This window comes from Onychomys torridus, chromosome 5 (genome assembly GCF_903995425.1).
Source record: "Onychomys torridus chromosome 5, mOncTor1.1, whole genome shotgun sequence".
NCBI classification, from domain to species: Eukaryota; Metazoa; Chordata; class Mammalia; order Rodentia; family Cricetidae; genus Onychomys; species Onychomys torridus.
This window is the reverse complement of record NC_050447.1, coordinates 95,236,766-95,255,680: the sequence shown is the minus strand read 5'-3', so window position 1 is coordinate 95,255,680 and position 18,915 is coordinate 95,236,766. Positions and strand designations below refer to the sequence as shown.

The following is an 18,915-nucleotide window of genomic DNA, read 5'->3' as shown; positions in this document are numbered from 1 at the left end:
CACCAGGCATCTGCATCTTACTCGAGTCCAACTCCAGAGATCCTTGAAAACCCAGAGCTAGCCCTTGGGCAGTCATACACTTGCACTTACATTTCCCTGACCCAAAATGTCCATCAACTTCTAAGAGTTCAGACCAGAATGAAAGTTTATAACCCACACACTCCAACTCTGGCACTACGGGGTTTTCCAGAAGTCCTTGATTGGGCAGTGAAAGGACAATGCTCCTCTAGAATGCATGATGTGAGCTGTGACTACCTTCCCAGGCTGACTGGGAGTCATGAGTTCAGTCAACAAATGGCAGAAGAGCAGCCCCACCCACAACTCCACTGCGACCTGCCAAGCTCACCTTAAAAAGCAGACCTGGGGACCAGTTACCCTAGCAGAGGTGGGGACAGCAGGCTCCTTTTAATGAACTTGATTCACACAGAAAAGAATAAAATGGCACAAGTCACTGTGCAGGAATAGCATCTGGAGTGAATTAACAACTCTAAATGGAAGTCAAGCCAGAATCAATCACATTTATTGGCTAAAGTTTAAAACCTTTAGAAACAAAAAAAAATAAAATAAAATAAATACAAGAGCAGGCTGCCTTTCTCTCTTCCTGAAACAAGGCCTTGGCACCACTGTGGGGCTCTCAACGGCCTTTTTAGAGAGGGAAAGAAGCATCCTTCTACCCAGGTGTTAAAGGAAGAGGCCTGTAGTCAAGGTAACATACGCTGCTTTGACAGCTAAATCAGAATGCACCTCAAGTATGCGCTAGATTCCAAGACAGCAAAATGGCACTTTCTCTAAATCCACATCAGCAATGGTCCTTTCTTCCATTTAAAAAACAAAAACAAAGACTAGAGACAAGAAAATCACCTAACGATTAGTTTAATGTGGATATATTTAAGGTGTTCCTCCTTTTGACAGTCTCCCAGACACATTCACAAGCCGACAGAAGCACATCACCAAGCAAAGGGCACCCTGACATTTGAAAGGGGTGATCTCAACCAGCGGGCAATCTAGGAGATCCTTCTCACTCTCACCTACCCCCTCCCCACTGCCCGGGTCACAAATGGGGGCCCCAGTGAACATCCAGTGAGGACAGATCTCAGAGGCTTCCACATCTGATTCCACCGCAGCAGCAATGCTCTACCTCTTCATGTCCCCAGCCTATGCACTGGATTACACTGCTTCTACCTCTTCATGTCCTCAGCCTATGCACTGGATTGCACTGATTCTACCTCTTCATGTCCCCAGCCTATGCACTGGATAACACTGATTCTACCTCTTCATGATCTCTGTCTATGCACTGGATTATACTTCAGGAAAGGGCTTTCTTGCTCCCACACTCCTAATGTTCCTCCCCAGGCAAGTGTTTATGAATCTGCAGCTACTTTCTCCTCCCATGAGCTCGCCAACCTGCAAGGTATGGCTGCTCTGTAGCACCCACCTGTAGATAGCTCCCAGAGGGGAAGAAGAAATTATCTCTGCAAGGAGAGTTACTAGCCCCAATCCTGATCACAGCCTCAGGACTAGAGAACTGTGACTCACCTGCCTCCTCTCGTCAGGGGCCTTCAGGAAAAGTGCGTTGATTACAGCGATAGTGTAAGTCTGGATTTCTTGATCTGTCCTGGAAAGACCCAAACAACACAGGAAGTCAGAAGAGGCTAGGCCTGAGTCAGACCATGGGAAGACTCAGTATCACAAACAAACCCAGCAGTCCTGCCATAGATGAGAAAGGTAGTGTCTAGAAAATGTAGGCAGGACTGGTAATGTATTCCCAGCATGCTTGGGCTGGAAAGAGCAGATGCATAATTACTATTCTGCTAGTTGATCAAAAGAGATCGCCCAGAAGTGCATGAGGCCAACAGGCTAACTCTCTCTTCTTCATCTGAATAAAAAACATGTACCAGATAATGTGTGTGTGTGTGTGTGTGTGTGTGTGTGTGATTTCTGTTCAATGCCTGATACATGTAAGAGAGCAGCTGTAGTTGTCTCAACATTCCTGGGCTTATCTAAAGGGAAACAGCTTTGTTCCCATGGCAATGTTATATATCCTATAAACTTGTCGGCAAACAGAAACACTGTAATAGCAGTAAGTGTTGGCATTTTTGTTTTAAAAATGTGCTCTTCAGTGGAAGGAGCAGACATTCCAAAGGAAACAGAGATCTGAGGGAAGCCAAGTAGCAACAGGAAATAAGGGCTCAAGGCAGACTCCACAGGCCTCAGAGCTACCCTCAGGGAAGACAGTGTTTCCTGGGGTTGCTGTACAGAGGACAGAAGTAGACACTGCACCCCATCCTTAGTGTGGCACTTGGTGAACAACAGGCTCTTTTTTCAGTGAAGTGTACTGCAAATGGGGCCCTGAGACTCAGCAATACAAATTCTAACAGTAAAGTCAACATGGTTCACATTCAGAGACAGCGAAACCAGTGTCATTTTAAGTGAGGCTGCATACAACACCATCCTCTGGAGAGTGAGCTGAGTCTCTGAGGCCAAACTCCACAGCTTCTCTGACTTCAATTATAAATTATAAATTCTGCCCCTCCTCTTACCTCCAAATGAATTACCATCCAACGTACTTTCGTAGTGTATACTACAAATGTAAGTTAGCATCTTCAGTGTATTGAGAACAGCTGAATTGAGCCATGCCTTTACCCCTAGACCAGCACCCCACATGGTTCAATCAGGTTCATTCTTGAGAATAAGCAAATGTGACCTGAGAGAACAGAGGTGGAGTTATTGGGAACCAGGTCACCTTGATGCCAACCAAAGTGTTCCCTAAAACACATCTCCTTAAATCATTTCTGGACTGTACAAGGCAGCTTCATAACCTTCTAGCCAACTCCCTTCTTCTGTGAGCTAACTCACAATGTTTCTTGCCACCAGCAGCCACCAATATTTAAATATAACAAGCCATATCATATAACAGAGTCCTCATGGTGTTGTCATCAGAGGCATCCTTCTAGTTTATCAAAGAGTAGAAAAATGGGGAAAACCCCAAAGAATGTGGGGTTTGAGAATAGTTCTCTAACTTCCACATCCTAATTAGGCTTTCAAGAAAAGAAAACGCATGTGTTTTATTCATTCATCATTGTATTAATAAAAGAAGCCTCCCTTTAAAAATCCTTAGTTAAGGTAACCCAGTCTCAAAATGATAAATGCCACATGTTCTTTCTCACACATGGATCCTAGCTCCAAGATTTCAATATATAACCTGGTGATTACAGAAGCCAGGAATGCAGAAAGTACCATGAAGGGAAGAGAAAAGTGGATCTGGACTCAGAGAGACAGAACAGGAAGTGGGGTGGGTAGCAAGGGGAGAAGATTAGGGAGGAGCTTGGGGAGGGGAATGGATATAATCAAAATATATGTTATGAAATTCTCAAAGAATTTATGTGAAAAATTTTAAATCTAAAAAACTCCTATGTAAAATGCCAAAATAATTATGAAAATACTCATTGTAACACAGAAAATATTATATAGGTAAGACAGACTCTGTTGAGAAACTAAGGAAGAAATTATCCTATTAAGTCTTATAAGAAGGAAAACTCAGTCAATGTCTACCAAATTTTACCAAAGTGGAGTGTGACCTACAGTCTAGGTACTGGGGATTGGGGATGTGGAGCAGGGAGAGTCACTGTGCTGTGTGATGACAGAGAAGAGCAACACCTGGTTTGGTACCAAATCAAAATTTTTTGTGCATGTAACTAAACCAATACACAGTGTTTGCCAGGCCATCATGGTAATGGTTTTTCAGAAACATGGCACAAGAGTGCCTAGCATGCTTACCCTTGAAGATGAGGAATGAGTTGTCCAATGGTGATCTCCTGTGCTACCTTTTGGTAGAGGTCATGGCTGTTGAGAACCATTGACTCCAAAATGGCTAAGGACCGCTGTAGGATTGAGATGTCTATGGCGGACTTGTTCACAAAGCTTGCTATCTGAAAATAAAATCAGGGCACAAATGACTGCTTATGTATAGATGGTGAGCCAAACAAAGAAGTGCCCAGTGAAGAGCAAGGCACCGAGGATGCAACATACCGCAAAAGAAATAGATACACGTGGAGTTAACAATGTTCATGAAGCATCACAAAACACAGTTATCCATTTTATGATTCAGCAGTAACTGACCGCCACTGTAAGGACCATCCTACTGGATTTCCCAGAATTACTATTCTGAGTTTCAGCTTTCAGGAGCAGACTCATAGATAAGACCTCCTGTCTAAAATAGCAATTTCAACATTGCCAATGGCCACTCGTTCTCCAGTTGTAACTTGCTCCTTCATTCACATAATCCTGACCCATGACTTTTATGTTCTTACTGTGTTTTTGTTATGTTCTTAGGGGACTCACACAAATCGTACTTGTCAATATAACTTAACAGGTAGTGTTCTGCACCTGCCTGCTTTTCTGGATATTCCAAAATTAAAAAATATATATATATATCCCTATGCTTTCAATTTCCTGTGTCTAATAAATTCCTCTCTTCCCTCTTTAGTGTAGCAAACAGAAGTCTCTTAAATGAGCAGTGCTAAAATAATAGTTTAGCATGTAAAACAAATTCTTGAAGAAGTTAATCAATAAAACCTAAATACAATAAATCATGACATAAAAGGGAAATAAAACACAGGGTTAGACTAATGGCTCATAGCAGTCCTAACAATGAGCACTATAAACGTTTCATTTTAGAGACCTCATTATAAGTTATTGTTGTCTGTTGACAGTTCATACTAAATAGTGATTATTACATCAACATAAGGAAGGCTTAAAAGCTCCCTGGCTTGGTTCTATGATGGATAAACACTTGGCTTCCTCTGTCAACACCAGCTTCTCCTTTTGGGCCATGCCACATACCCCTTCCCCCCAAACCCCTTCCATTCCTGAACCTGATAAAACACACAGGTGCCGTGTCAATTTCCAGCTACCATGCCATGGTCTCCATCTGAGGGCCAGTGGTAAAGGCGGGGATGAGGTAGTCGCTGACTCTCTCCTGCCAGACCCAGGTGGCCATGGGAAGTAATGAAGCACTCCAGCAACAAGAGGTTTTACACTCCACAAACTGTTTTTATAGCATGAACTACAGGAAGTGTGGGGATTTTAAGACCCTTAAAAGCCCATCTCAGCTCCTCTCACTCAAAAGTGTTTACTGTCCCTGGCAAGCTCTTGCCTCAGTTCTCACATCTGTTACAATCTACAAAACCCTCCATGTGAACACCACCTCTCTTTCTTTAAATCTATTGTTTACTGACAGAAGTCCGGCCGCCCTCACCATTTCCCTGGCTGAATACTTAAGTGAGGTCCCTTCTGGAAAGAGTGTGCATCCCCTCCCCTCCCCTTCAATCCTTGTCACTTGTTATGACCCCAGTTTAATTCTTCAAGTTGCTATTAAGAAACTCATAAGGGGAGATCATTGGCAACGCTTATTTTCTTCCCACTAATTCTCTCATCCCCTCTTGCCTCCCTTGGTTGAGATGTGCCTTCGGATCCAGGGAGGGTGCCACCTGAGAGCCTGTTGCTGATACTGCCAAGTCCCTCCACCCTCAGCCTTCATCTCCTTTCTCATTCCTTCAGGATTGACATATTTGTTACTAGATCAAATTACAACAGATTTGATCACTCCTGTAGAGTCAGAACTATACATGAACAGGACTCAACCTAGTTTTAACTTTAGGTTCCTTATCATCCAGTAGGGACAGACAAAAGGGCATGGACATGAAGCACATTACTTATTCTTGGCACTCAAAAGGTCATATCCTTCGCATATTGCAACAGCAGCCTAACATTAAATGGTATGGAAACAAGAGCAATGTCTCCTGATTTCTTCCTTCTCACCAACTGTCACACTTTCCAAGTTCCCATAACCATTCCTGGTTAATACACCAGTTCCCTATCCTCCATCCCTGTGAACACACCGCCCTTTAACATGCTTTCGTGTGTCCACACAACAATGATCCACTGTACTCAAAGCACCCCTTTCAGTTTCCTCTGGGCTCAAATGTCTTCTCCCCAGGCCTTCCTTAAACCCTACCTCTTTCTCTCCATTGAGACAAAGTCTTGCTGGGTAGCTCAGGGTAACTTCAAACTTACAGTAATCATTATGCCCTACCCTCTCAATGCTGGTGTGAGAACTGAAGTTATAAGCACGAAGCACCATGCCTGGTTTCCAATGCTCATGCTTCTTTTAACTTTTATTTTCTTTTTATGTATATGGGTGTTTTGTCTATATGTGTGTCTAGGCACCACTTGTGTACCTGGTGCCCTCATAGGCCAGAAAGGGTGTCAGATCTCCTGGAAATGGGGTTACAGATGGTTGTGAGCAGCAGCATGGGTGCTGGGATTTGAACCCAAGTCCTTTAGAAGAGCACCCAGTCTCTCAACTGCTCAGCCATCTCTGTAGCCTCGTCAACTTTTTCATTAAATAGAAATTCACCACTTACTTCCATAAATATCCTCTGACAATAATTACTTCCTCCAAATATTCAATAAGTTCTCTCAAATGTTTTCTGCAATGAAGTATACCTTCTTAAAATAGATTTTAAGTTCTTCACAGAACATTAATTCTCTCTTCACACAATGGGACACTGAGTGGGGTAATCGCCTAAAGACCTCTGCTTTCGTTTAAGGCATTAGCATTTTTACCCATACTTTATTTTTAGGTGCCTCATTGTTCATGTTCATAGAACTACTCTCTATAATTCTTTTCTGTTAAACCAGCCCTCCTTTGACACAGAGTATCAACCGTTTCTGCAACTCGGCAACATTTCATCTAAGGAGCACTTTACATAAACCCAGAGTCGGAACAAGCCTGGTGGAAAGTGTGTGCCCAGTTTACTAGATCACATGTTCTGAGGGAAACATCAATCATGCTTTGAAACCCACATCTTTCTTTTGTTGTTATCTACCGGTGGCTGTAACTAGACTTTTAAATGCCTCAACAATTTCAGCAGGGAGTGATCTAAGCCAATGTAATGACTGTCTCCCTCTAGGAAGCCACAGAAAACTCCTTCACAGCACAAATGCAAACATCCTTTGTGCCCAGTTTGTAAATTGTAGATACGAATATAGCAACAGAAGATTGCAGATCACCTGGTTACATCCTAGAGTGCTTACCCCATCACGAGATTAACAATGCTTCCTGGACCTTTCAGCTGCTCCCCATACCTCACTGAGCTTCACCAAGGCAGGTGAGCCAGCTCAGCCAGGTACAGCACAGACTGGGGAAAGCAAGTCTGTATCCAGAAGACGGTGACACCAGAAGAGTTAGTAATAAGTTTGCATTCAGCGCCTCAAGCTGCTCATTTATGCAAGTCAGTAAGTAAGAGGGATATTGGGTTACTTTTAAAATGCAAAGGTCCAGGGCTGGAGCAATAGCTCAGGTGACACAGGGCTTGTCTCACAAGCATAAGGACCCATGTTTGGTCCCCAGAACTCAAATGAAAAGCCAAGTGTAGTGGTGTGGGCCTGTCATTCTGTCCCTGGGGAGAGGGAAACAGGTGGATCCCTGAGGCTTGCTGGCCTAGCCTAATTGGCAAGCTTTGGGTCCCGGTCTAAAAAACCAAGATGGATGGCTCCAGAGGAACAACACTCAAAGATGTCCTCTGACCTCCCTACAGCACACATACATATACATCCACACCACACAGGCATATTCTCTCTCTCTCTCTCTCTCTCTCTCTCTCTCTCTCTCTCTCTCTCTCTCTCTCTCTCTCTCTCTCTCTCACACACACACACACACACACACACACACATACAGAATCTAAGGGACATCAACCAATGGCAGCAAAAATGTTTTTTAGGTCTCAAATTTCTTGAATGCTATCCAAACTTTAAAAAGCCATCCATAGTCATCATGAAGCTGCACTGTCAAAATTGCAGAGGCTCATACATCTCTCCAGGTTCCAAGAGGCAAAACTCATTGGGTCAAAGGAGAGAAATGCCTGAATGTTTGCCTCAGCATGGAAAATATCTGTAGGGTGAGCCAGGTCCTCCGAGTCTGTATATGAGACTTTCCCTCCAAGACAAAGCACTGGTATTTTACTTGGCTGGGAGGAAACCAACTCCTAACACAGAATGTTCTATTCTCTCCTTTCCTTCTTATGACTGCCCACCCTTTCTCTAAGTACCAACTCTTTACAAAAGCAACTGCATTCTGCACATCAGTATGGAAGGATAAATGTCAGAGCATTGTAAAATGTGATCTGCTGCAGCCAGTCTGTAAACTAGAACCTAGAGCCAAAGATAAAGTTGTAGGAAAAAGAGGCAGAGGCTGGCAGGGCAATGCTGCTTCTGCAAACTGGTGTGAATTGGCACTAGAAGCCACCGTAGACCACAGGGAGAGGTGGCTTTGTGGGTTTCCTAGCTGGGTTTTGTCAAGATAAACCTCTATTTAGAAAAGGTCCCAACACAGAAATCCAGGTGCTCAGAATGCAGAATTTGACCCAGCTAATGAAGAAAAAGAGTTAACTTTACACAACTTAACTAATTTTCTGCTGTTTTTCAAATTTTCTTATCTAAGTAGCAATGCAATGGAACTGAGAACAATATATGAAATATGCTGCTACTAAAAATACTTCAGTTTTGATTTAAAATGCCAGGACAATTAGCTTTTGCATCCTCAGTTTAAATGAAATTTTAAATTTAATTTAAAGTAAATTGAAATCATCTTAACTAGTTAGAAAACTAAATTACTTCTGTTGCCTCTGAACATTTAACTTGTATCATTTAAAACAAAGCTTTGTTATACTTACTCCTGACAAGGAGCATTTTACTTGAAAATATATTTAAATCAAGTTTCACTATGTTCCTTCTGTTTTCAACTTCTAAGATTTTCTTTTAAAAATGAATGCTTCTCTAGCTAGTTAGAAAACTAAATTACTTCCATTGTCTCTGATCACTTAACTCACATCATTTAAAAAAACAAAACTTGGTTATTTCTTACTCCTGACAAGGAGCATTTTTCTTGAAACTATATTTAAATAAAATGTCACTATGTTCCTTCTGTTTTCCATCTTCTAAGAGTTTCTTTTTCACGTAAGTGTTTCTCTGGCTGAGGAGGGGGCTCATACGGAAGCAAGAATCCTGGATTCTGCTGGAAAGGCCAGGGAGAGCAGCACCGTGGACACTGCCTGACAGGCAACCACCTATTGGCTCTGTGACTGTGGGGGACACAGATGTAGCTGAGGAGAAAGAACTCTGGCCACGCCTCTGGCCACTGAGGAGGTTCTCCTTCACCATGACCCTGATGACCTCCAAGCCACTGTCCTTACTCCTCATCAAGAGAAGCTAGGCTTAGCTGCACAAAAGAAGAAGGAAGAAGGAGGAGGAGGAGGAAGAGGAGACAATAACTACATGAGAACCCAGAAAGGTAATGTCAGTGAGTGTATGTGATTTCCAGGAACTCCTACTCAGAACAGTGTTGTCAGTCTCCAGACGGTCTTTGTCACATGATGAACAGGACATTTGGACTAGGTAAAAAGGCCTTCTATACATTTAGAGAGTGTTAAAAAATTTGTAAGTATAATGGCGCCCAGATGTGGTGGCAAGACTTTCCACCTAAAACTTGAGAGAACTTAAAAAGAAATTCTAAAATTGAGCTAAGAACAGCTTTCTACTTTATGATTCATGCTGGCCGAGATAATAGAGACACCAAGGTACAGACATACCATGGCATGTGGACTTGAGCTACAGTATGGTGGGTTCATGGACTGTGGGCTTGAGTGCAGCATGCCAGATTCCTGCCACAGCACACAGTGGTGTCTCCAAGATACACAGTGCACTGCATGGCAGGTTTAGCTTTTGCTAGTACAGATACACACACACACACACACACACACACACACACACACACACACACACACACGGTTTCTGGGATGCATGCTGCTTTGATGGAGGCATAGACCCACTGCTTCCAAGAGTTGGTGGTATACATGGCTCCCAGAGCTGGCTGTAAATATTGGGAAGCTGAAGTGGGCAGAGTCAGCAGCCAAGGCTTCTGCTTCAGAACTAGCCATTGCAGTTTGAATCAATAGATTCACAATAAGACATGTTCAGATAGAATAAGACTATAAATGTTTTACAGTGTGTGTAAAAATGTATGTAGGCTTGTAAGAGAGAAGAAAATGAATATAGATATGATATAAAGAAACAGTTTTTAAAAATAAAGTCTTTAAAAAGACAGTAAAGGTAACATAAAAAATAAGCCACATAAAGATGGATATTACAAAGAGAATCTGGATTGTGTTGTCTTTGGGATTTTTAACTGGAGAAGACATTTGATTGTAAAGGCTGCTGAGTTAAATATATATACTTTAAAGGTATCTTGATTTCAAAATTTATGTCTAAGGATATGTTGCTTTGGGAAAGAGGATCTGCTTTTGTTTCCACAGAAGATGAGAACCTGTGGATTGCTTCCAGGCTTATATGGTTTGATCAAGGAAGATCCCCTGAGAGATCTCCAGATGTTCCAACATCCAGATCAAGCTTCAAGGCAACTGGCTCAGACAATGCAGCCTCACAGACTACTCCAGTCAGGACTTGACCCATAATTCTTAATTTTCTCAGGATCTCCATTAGATTGTCAGCACGCTCATCCAGCAGGAAGTAGTATGAGAAGCTACACCCAAATTCACAAAATATTGTTTATAAATGTTTATTTTTATTTAAAGGGGGTTGATTATAAATGCAAACTCTTTCTAAAGAAGAAAAGGGGATATAGTAACAATTTGTTTGAAATGTTTTACAATGCTATGGATTTTAGTTTATTGATACAAATTTAATTTTGTTATACTGTATATATATTTCTACTCTCATTTAAGATATTATGTTTATATAACTCATTTAAATTGTAATGGATAATTAAGAACTACAAATTAATAATTAGTCTTCTATGATAGTCAAACTTATAGTCATGTTAGTTAAGTTTTCTAGGTATACATAGATATATTTCAATTAGGTAGGTAATCTTCAAATATTTCAAAAAACCTACAGAATATGCATTTAAAATGTTTTAAAAACTTAAGACTTTTCCTAGACAATGAGACACATCTGCTCCTGGCAGCACCAATTTACTTCAAAGAGAAAGATGGGTGTCAAAGACACTCCATATGGAGTTTATCTTCTTCTTGGCAAAAATAGCCATTTGGGTAAGAAACTGTTCTTGCCTGAACTGTTTGACAAAAGTCTGTATCAACTGGACATGCAGGACCAATAGGAAGGTAACCATTGAACTTTGCAAGGCAAGATGGTCCTTCAGGTTCCTGCTTCACAGAAGAAACTGCCAGACATTCTACAGAATACCAAGAGAAGTGACTGAGAGACTCTAGGCCTGTGGGCTGAATAAGGATGCCCCAACATTGCAGAGGAACTTTGGATGACTGTCCTGGCAGGCAGCTGTCTCTGTCATTTCCAGAATTTTGGAATTTACTTATAATGCATTTCCTGTTTACTTAGGTAATATTATATCCTTCTGAGGTCTTTGGTGTAGGTGAAGACAAACTAGATAGTTAAAATTTTCATGGGTTATGATAAAAGACAAATTAGCTATGAAACTTTAGACTCACAAATATAGGACAGAAAGAATATTTTCTTTAATTTTGCCAAATACAAGTAGATTAGATATTATAACTGTAATTCTTGTTTGATAACTGTTTTATTTTATGTAATTTTACTATGCTAAAGTTAAAATCTTCCTTTTTGATTAGACAATAAAGGGGAAGTGATGTGGGATATTTTTTATGTACACTGTGAATATGTGTTGTTCTGAGTGGTTGATAAATAAAACACTGATTGGCCAGTAACCAGACAGGAAGTATAGGTGGAACAAACAGATGAGGAGAATTCTGGAAAGAAGAAGGCTGAGTTGGGAGTCACCAGTCAGACACAGAGGAAGCAAGATAACGAGGCAGAACTGAGAATAGGTACCAAGCCACATGGCTAAACATAGATAAGAATTATGGGTTAAATTAAGTGTAACAGCTAGTCAGTAATAAGCCTGAGCTAATGGCCAAGTAGTTATAATTAATATAAGCTTCTGAGTGGATTATTTTATAAGCAGCTGCAGGACTGTGGGTGAAAGAGATCTGTCCCAACCACAGACTGGGTGGGACATAAAGAAACTTCTGACTATAGTATAAAGTATAGTATCCATTTCCTTCGTGTGTAGAATTGTTTCTCTAGAACTTATTCTAGAAAGACAAGACATGGAAATTCATGTTCTAGTCTCATAATATATTGCCTACAGTCCCTACCAATTCCAAATGAATGCTTTGTAACACAAGTGTGCTTCTGACTTTATGATCAATAATAGTTTCTTTTTAGCAATTCAGCCAATCAAAAACAGTACGATTCTCTTTTACTTACCTAACCTCTAAGTTCATAGACACAGAAAAGGAAGGATTTAGAAATATGTCAAGAAGTCCCTTAGCTTCCAATTAGCCCTTACCTTAAATAAACATGAGACCTGCAGGGCTTCCACTGCCAACACCCTTGTTCCAGAAACTATGGCTCTCTCACCTGCCTTTAATTTAAAGTAGCTCCCCAAGATGAACACCAAATGGAAAACAAGTAATGTTAGCCCTTAGGCAAGTGTGGTGGTTTGGATGAAAATGGTCCCCATAGGTTTATGTTTGCATACTTAGTCTCCAGTTGATGAACTGTTTGGAAAGGATTAGGAGGTGTGTCACTGAAAGTAGACTTCGAGATTTCAAAAGCCCACACCATTCCCAGTCAGCCTTATCTCTGCCTTGTGCTTAGGTATTAAGATCTATAGTTATACTGTGCAAACTGGAACAGAGAACTTTGATTTCTCCTTAACTCTAGGTTCTCATATGCTACCATTTATGATCTCTGTGGGGACCAAAATACAATTTTCACACAGTATTTTGGGGGCTCTGTTTCTCACATAAATATTACGATCAAAATCATTCCATCTTTCAACATAAAGAACTAAAGGAAGAAATTATAAAGTAGTCATAATGCAGAGAATTATGTGTGGGTAAAAAAATAACCAGGGTTGAGCTTAGGAAAGCACAGACTACATTACCTTCTTTATGAACGCCACTGAGAATGTATCCCATGACACGATGCCATGGTCCATTAGCTCCACAAAGGCTGTCAAAGTGAAGGACAGCATGTCTCCAAAGCTGCAAAACAAGAGGCATCAGAGTCACAGAGTCAAAGCTGAGCACTAGCAAAGACACAGACGTGAGACGATTGAACAAAGTTGAACTTTCAAAGACCATGGGGGTAAGAAGCTGGACACTAACAGGAAATACAAGTTATGGGAAAGGGCAGAAATTCTAAACAACCAGGTAGTCAGTGACTGGACAAGCTTGCTTCACACGGGCCACACTTTGGAGAGCTGTGTCCCACTGGGCAATTCACTTAACCCCTCTGAGAGTCTATTTACTCAACTGGGAAGCTGGATAATTGCTATATAACCACAAGACAGCATATAGAGCACTTTACAAAGTATGAAGAGTATAAGCTTTCAGGAGTGATAGCTTAACCAACTTCTCAGCAAATGACAGATGAAGTAAAAGAGGAATTTTATGGACCACAGGAATCAAGAAGAAAAATTTTAAATAATTATATGATAACCTGACAATGTAAAGGATCCTCCATTTCCTCCATCTTATATTCTTGCTGCTTGCTTGCACAGACCCCCCCCCCCCCCCCCCCAGCTAGCATCTTATCTTACTTTCTATTAAAATGTTTGCTTGTGCAAACCTCCCCCTGCATCTGCTGAGCAAGATAACAGGATGTGGCTTTTGCCTTTAAAAACCCCTTGGTCTAAATGCTCGGGGCTTCACATAGGTCCAAATACCTGAGTATAGTCCCAGATAGCTGGAATAAAGACTTTCAGTTGGCTATAAAATGTGTCTGAGTGGTCATCTCTGGTAGGCTCCCTGTAACACTAGCCCTTAAGACAGGATTCAAAGACAATGAAAAGATGGCTCGAGATTAAACACTTCTGCTGCCCTTGAAGAGGACCAGAGTTCAGGTCCCAGCATCCATGTTGGGTGGCTCACAACCACCTGTAATGTAACTTCTGCTCTTGGGGAATCCAAAGCCCTCTTCTGGCCTCCATCAGCTCTTATAAGCACATGAACATAAACATACACGTACAAATAAGTCAAAGGAATCTCAAAATAGGATTAAGGTGCTATAAGTCAGTGATTCTCAACCTGTGGGTTACAACCCCTTTGGAGTCCCATATCAGATATTTATATTAGGATTCACAATAGTAGCAAAATTATAGTTATGAAGTAGCAACAACATAATTTAATGGCTGGGGGTCATGAGGGTCAAAACACTCGGAAGACTGAGAGCCACTGCCCTCTATGCGGGCATATGTACACATATGCAAATATGCATGTGAGTAAACTCACTTATTTTACACTAGCTAGGAACTTAGTCATTGGGCTCTAAGTAATGTCTATGGGAGGCATGGAGCTTCTTGTGCTCACAGATAAGTACTAGGGAAAACCCCTGGACCTTTACTGTGAGCTTTTCAGTCTACAGAACCCATCTTCATGGAAGATGCCACATGTAGTCAATCTACAGAATCCATCTCTATGGAAGATGTCACATGTACATTAGAAAGCATTTCAATGGAGTCACATCTTAGGCTTTATAGTGCACATGGGGCTGAGTTGTCACCAGGAAAAAAAAAATTCACCAAAATGTGCTATACTTAAATATGCCTAAAATAAACTACTCAGGGTCAGGCTCTTGAAGTTTGAACCAGCAATGGTCCTGAATCACACTGAACTGAACTGCCTTCTTGCCTCCCACAGATCACTACTCTGCTAGCCATGGTAGTCGGAGAGACCCCCACATCTATGGAGATACTCCACATAATGGGCTTACTGACTCAACACTGTAGGCACTGTCTTCTCAAACAGGGATTAGGAAGTGCTGTGGTTTGGAACAAAATGTCCCAAAAGTCCACATGTTCAAGGCTTTGCCCTCCTGGGCACTATTGAGAACTAGTGGCACATGGAGAGTTGAGGCTTAGTGAGCTGCCCTTACATCACTGTCTTCATGACCCTGAAGAGGGCAGTGAAGCCCTGGCCTTGTCCTCCTTCTAGCGTGAGAAGGAGTTTGCGCTCAGTTCTATGTTCCTGCCATGATGGCTGCCTTACCAAAGAGACCATCACAGAACGCCAAGCATGATTTCTATGCTACATTATATAGTAATGTGAATTTGCACACGCAGGTTTTAGTTGGTTGTCCAGACTTGTCATCTACAGAACAACATGTCACCTTGTTTCTCAATTTCAAGGTCTCAAAACAAGTTTAGATTGAAGTTCCCTATTTTCAACTAATACAATACGAAAGAGGTTTGCCGCTCATCACAGCCTCTTCTCCATACTGCTTCCTGCTGCTGTCCCGCTCAGGCCAGCTTTAAAAAGCAACGTTCATCTTGGAAGCCATGGTGCTGAAAGGAACCTGTCAAGAAGGAAGTGAATGGAGGGGAGGGGCTGGGGGGAAGGTGGGGGCAGGGGCGGGAGGAGGAGGACAGGGGAACCCATGGCTGATGTGTAAAATTAAAACACAAATACAATAAATTAAAAAAAGAAGAAGAAGGAAGTGACTCTCACAGGACAATAATACAGAGAGCAGAGAGGAAGCGACCCACTAAAAAGAAACAGGTAGATGGCCTCAAGTCACGTGGCAAAGATTTGGCCTCCAGCTCTACACAGCAAGTTACTTCCCCGTCCCAGCTTCAGTTTCTTCGTTTATGAGAATCAAGTGAGGAGGGAATCACTGTGGTGATGGTGGTCCTACCCCAGGGGTTATTTAGGAAAAGGAAGCCAGCTACAGCGCCTACCCTCAAACAGCACAGAGAACAGTAAGCAGCGGGTGAGGGCTGGCTAGGGTCACCACAAAAAGGTAGCATTTTAAAAAGCAAACGAAGCTCAGGGCTTCAAGCATTGTACTACACTCCACTATGTAAAATGTAGTCTGTTCTTAGAAGCAGGAAAAACACAAGCATCCCAAATCTCTCAGGTGCCCCCTAGGTGGCATCAGAGGCTCACGCTTCTAAAGGAAACACACTGCAGAAAATGCATTAATGGAAACAGCAAGAAACTAGAATAAGTACGAAATAGGCTTCAAGAAAAAAAAAAAAAAAAAGAAAGTTAAATAAAACTATAAAAGTAAACCCTGTATACAATGAATCACAAGAAAATCCAGGATCAGCCCCTATAAGAGAAAACACCCCAGGAGATAAGAGGCAGGTAACACATTCAATTAGTAATATTTATTACTAGACTGGGTAGGTGTCTGTATTGCTGTGAAAACATTATATGTATCATTCAGAAGTAATACTAGATATTTTGTTTATTTGCTTACAAAGAGTAAAACAATCTGGCATTGGCTTATACCTGACGTGCTAAAGGTTCCCAGACACTAAAAGGGTCTGCCATACCATGGAACGATGCCACCACAGCCTCTATTCAGCACCAAAATGTCTGCCTCGGTAACATCAATAACAGAACCAAGCAAAGAACAAGAAGTGGCCCAGGAAAGCATCCACTGCCGGCTCAACCCTTCCTTCCCAGTCAGCTATCTAAGCAAAGGAACACCCATGGCCTTAGGCTCACCATCCGTCTCCATCAGTCTTTAAAAAACAACAGATAAATACATATATATATTCTTCTAAAGGAATCTAAAGGCTAAATGAGTCAGCTCCCTAGCTGTAATCCCAATCCAGTGGCCTTAGGGAGATAATCATCCTCCCTTAAAATGTACAAGAGCTCTGTCTACAGATTCCTCCAACAGGCTTCAAGGACCGAGGAAAGGAAGATAGATGGAGAGGAGAAGTGTGCTGGTTTCTGAATCTCCAAACAGAGTTGTCTAAGACTTCAATCTGGGTAGCTATTAAGGAGCAAGGGCAGAAGTTCCCAGGCTGCAGATAGCAAGCTCTCTGCACTTGTCAGTCATCATGAACACTGATGACTGATGAGGAACAGAAAGGCTGTGTCTCATAATGCGATTATCAAGATGCTCTTGGGTCAGAACTGGCCCATTCACTAAAACAACTGCTAGATGATTGATGAAAGAATTATATAATACAACCTCCTCCTAATGCATTAAATGTTAACAGAGTGTTGTGATATGTGTGTTATGTGGTACAATACATAACAAACATTTATGCAATATGCATTATATATATATATATATATATATATATATATATATATATTCCACAGAGAACATAGAATTCATTATGATTAATTGCTAAGTGGCATAGTATGTTTCCATTAAGACTTTTTCATAATTAAACTTCAAAACTTAAGCTGCAAAAAAAAGAGACCACGCTAAATTTTTATTCTATTTTAAATCAAAAGAGCTCTTTCGAATGAGGTGGAGACAGCAGCTTTTTGTTTAACACATGTCAATATTTACTTCCGTTCCTGCGGGAGTGACCTGGACTCCATAGAGCAAAGGCAAAAGCTCAGGTTCTACTTTTGAAATCAATGCTGAGTGGAGGATCAAGCCTTAAGAGAATTACAAATGTAAAGAAACCCCATGGTACAGAACATGTTTTACTTACTTTGCGTGAGTTTGTGTGTGTGTGTGTGTGTGTGTGTGTGTGTGTGTGCGTGCGCGCGCGCGTGTGCGCGCGCTAGGCTAAAGATTTTGCGGTGCTGGCTGCCACAACCTACATGTGCTGCTCGGCTGCCACTCTCACAGCTGACACACCATGTGTGCTGGAAGGATTCAAATAAATGTTTCCCATCAATCTGTAGATGAAATCTTCATTCCAGCAAAACCCAGCCAATCTAAAAACAAGCGTGTAAACTTAGGCTGCTAATTTTGCAAAAGCATAGGCCTTTCAAACATTTTCATAGGATGCTGTGCCCAATACAGAACAAGAGGAATGCTGAACATAAAGGAAATTTTTTAGCCCTCTTCATGAACAGCAGCAAACAGATCCTTAGTTGTCAAAGGCTATCATCCCTCCCCTGTTCAGGCTTTCCACACACTTCCTGTCAACTATGGATAGCATTTATCTATGTTGGGAGTTGTAGACACCTAAATCCTCAGTTAGACAGTCTGCTTATCCTCCAGAATTAGTTGCACTTGTATCAGTAGGCATGCTCATGACTTCTTTCCTGAACATTTAAGTTGGTTATATTTCTATAGGCCTCCCTGCCTCTCTTCCTTACGTCAATATAATGTTGTGCCGATAACCAGTCTTACGGGCACCGTATCCTCCAGTTTTGTTGTTGACTCTGGCTATTCTAGCCACTATATATTTCCACTTACGTTTTAGAATCGTCTTATTTGTTTTTGTTTTTACTTTTTACATTTACTTATTTATTGTGTGTGTAGTTGGGGGGCTGATTTTTTGGTTTGGTCAGTGTGTGTGTGTGTGTGTGTGTGTGTGTGTGTGTGTGTGTGTACATACATGTGTGGATGCATGCCCATGCCATAGCACATATATGGAGGTCAAAGGACAACTTGCAGCAGATAGTTCCCTCCTTTCACCACGAAAATTCCAGGGACTGAACTCAGGAAAGTTCACTAACCCAGTGAGCCATCTCAGGCCCTCAGTTTTTTTGTTCTGTTTTGTGGAGAATTAGTACCTTCAGTATTGTTTCTCAGTCCACAAAATGGTCACTTCCCAATCATTTAGGTCTTCAATGTCACTTAGCAATGCTTTTATGTTTCAGGGAACAGATGATACTGTACGTTTGGGTTGAATTTTCCCATTTCTCATTTTGACACTTTATAAATGGAAAAATGTAATGTCATCCTTATTTGTTTGCTGTAAACATGAAAGTACACAATATTTTATACAGGGATATTATATCTCAAGACCTTGGTGGATGTCATTATCATACCTGCCAGGCTCTCTGCAGCTTTGTTAGAATTTTCTACATAATTGGGTCTTCTATGCATAGAGAAAGTTTCATG

At 41.4% G+C, this 18,915-nt stretch overlaps 1 protein-coding gene across 5 annotated transcripts in view; it reads right to left on the bottom strand.

The window, feature by feature from the left end:
- The window catches only part of Elmo1 (engulfment and cell motility 1), a 534,802-nt gene that overhangs the window by 340,730 nt on the left and 175,157 nt on the right, over positions 1-18,915 (bottom strand). For all 5 annotated transcript variants that reach the window (XM_036187573.1, XM_036187569.1, XM_036187572.1 and 2 more), the window contains exons 8-10: positions 13,028-13,127; positions 3,778-3,929; positions 1,537-1,615 (exon numbers count right to left, since the gene is read on the bottom strand). In XM_036187573.1, the coding sequence (XP_036043466.1) occupies positions 1,537-1,615; positions 3,778-3,929; positions 13,028-13,127 (331 nt within the window). The remainder of the gene's footprint in view (positions 1-1,536; positions 1,616-3,777; positions 3,930-13,027; positions 13,128-18,915) is intronic.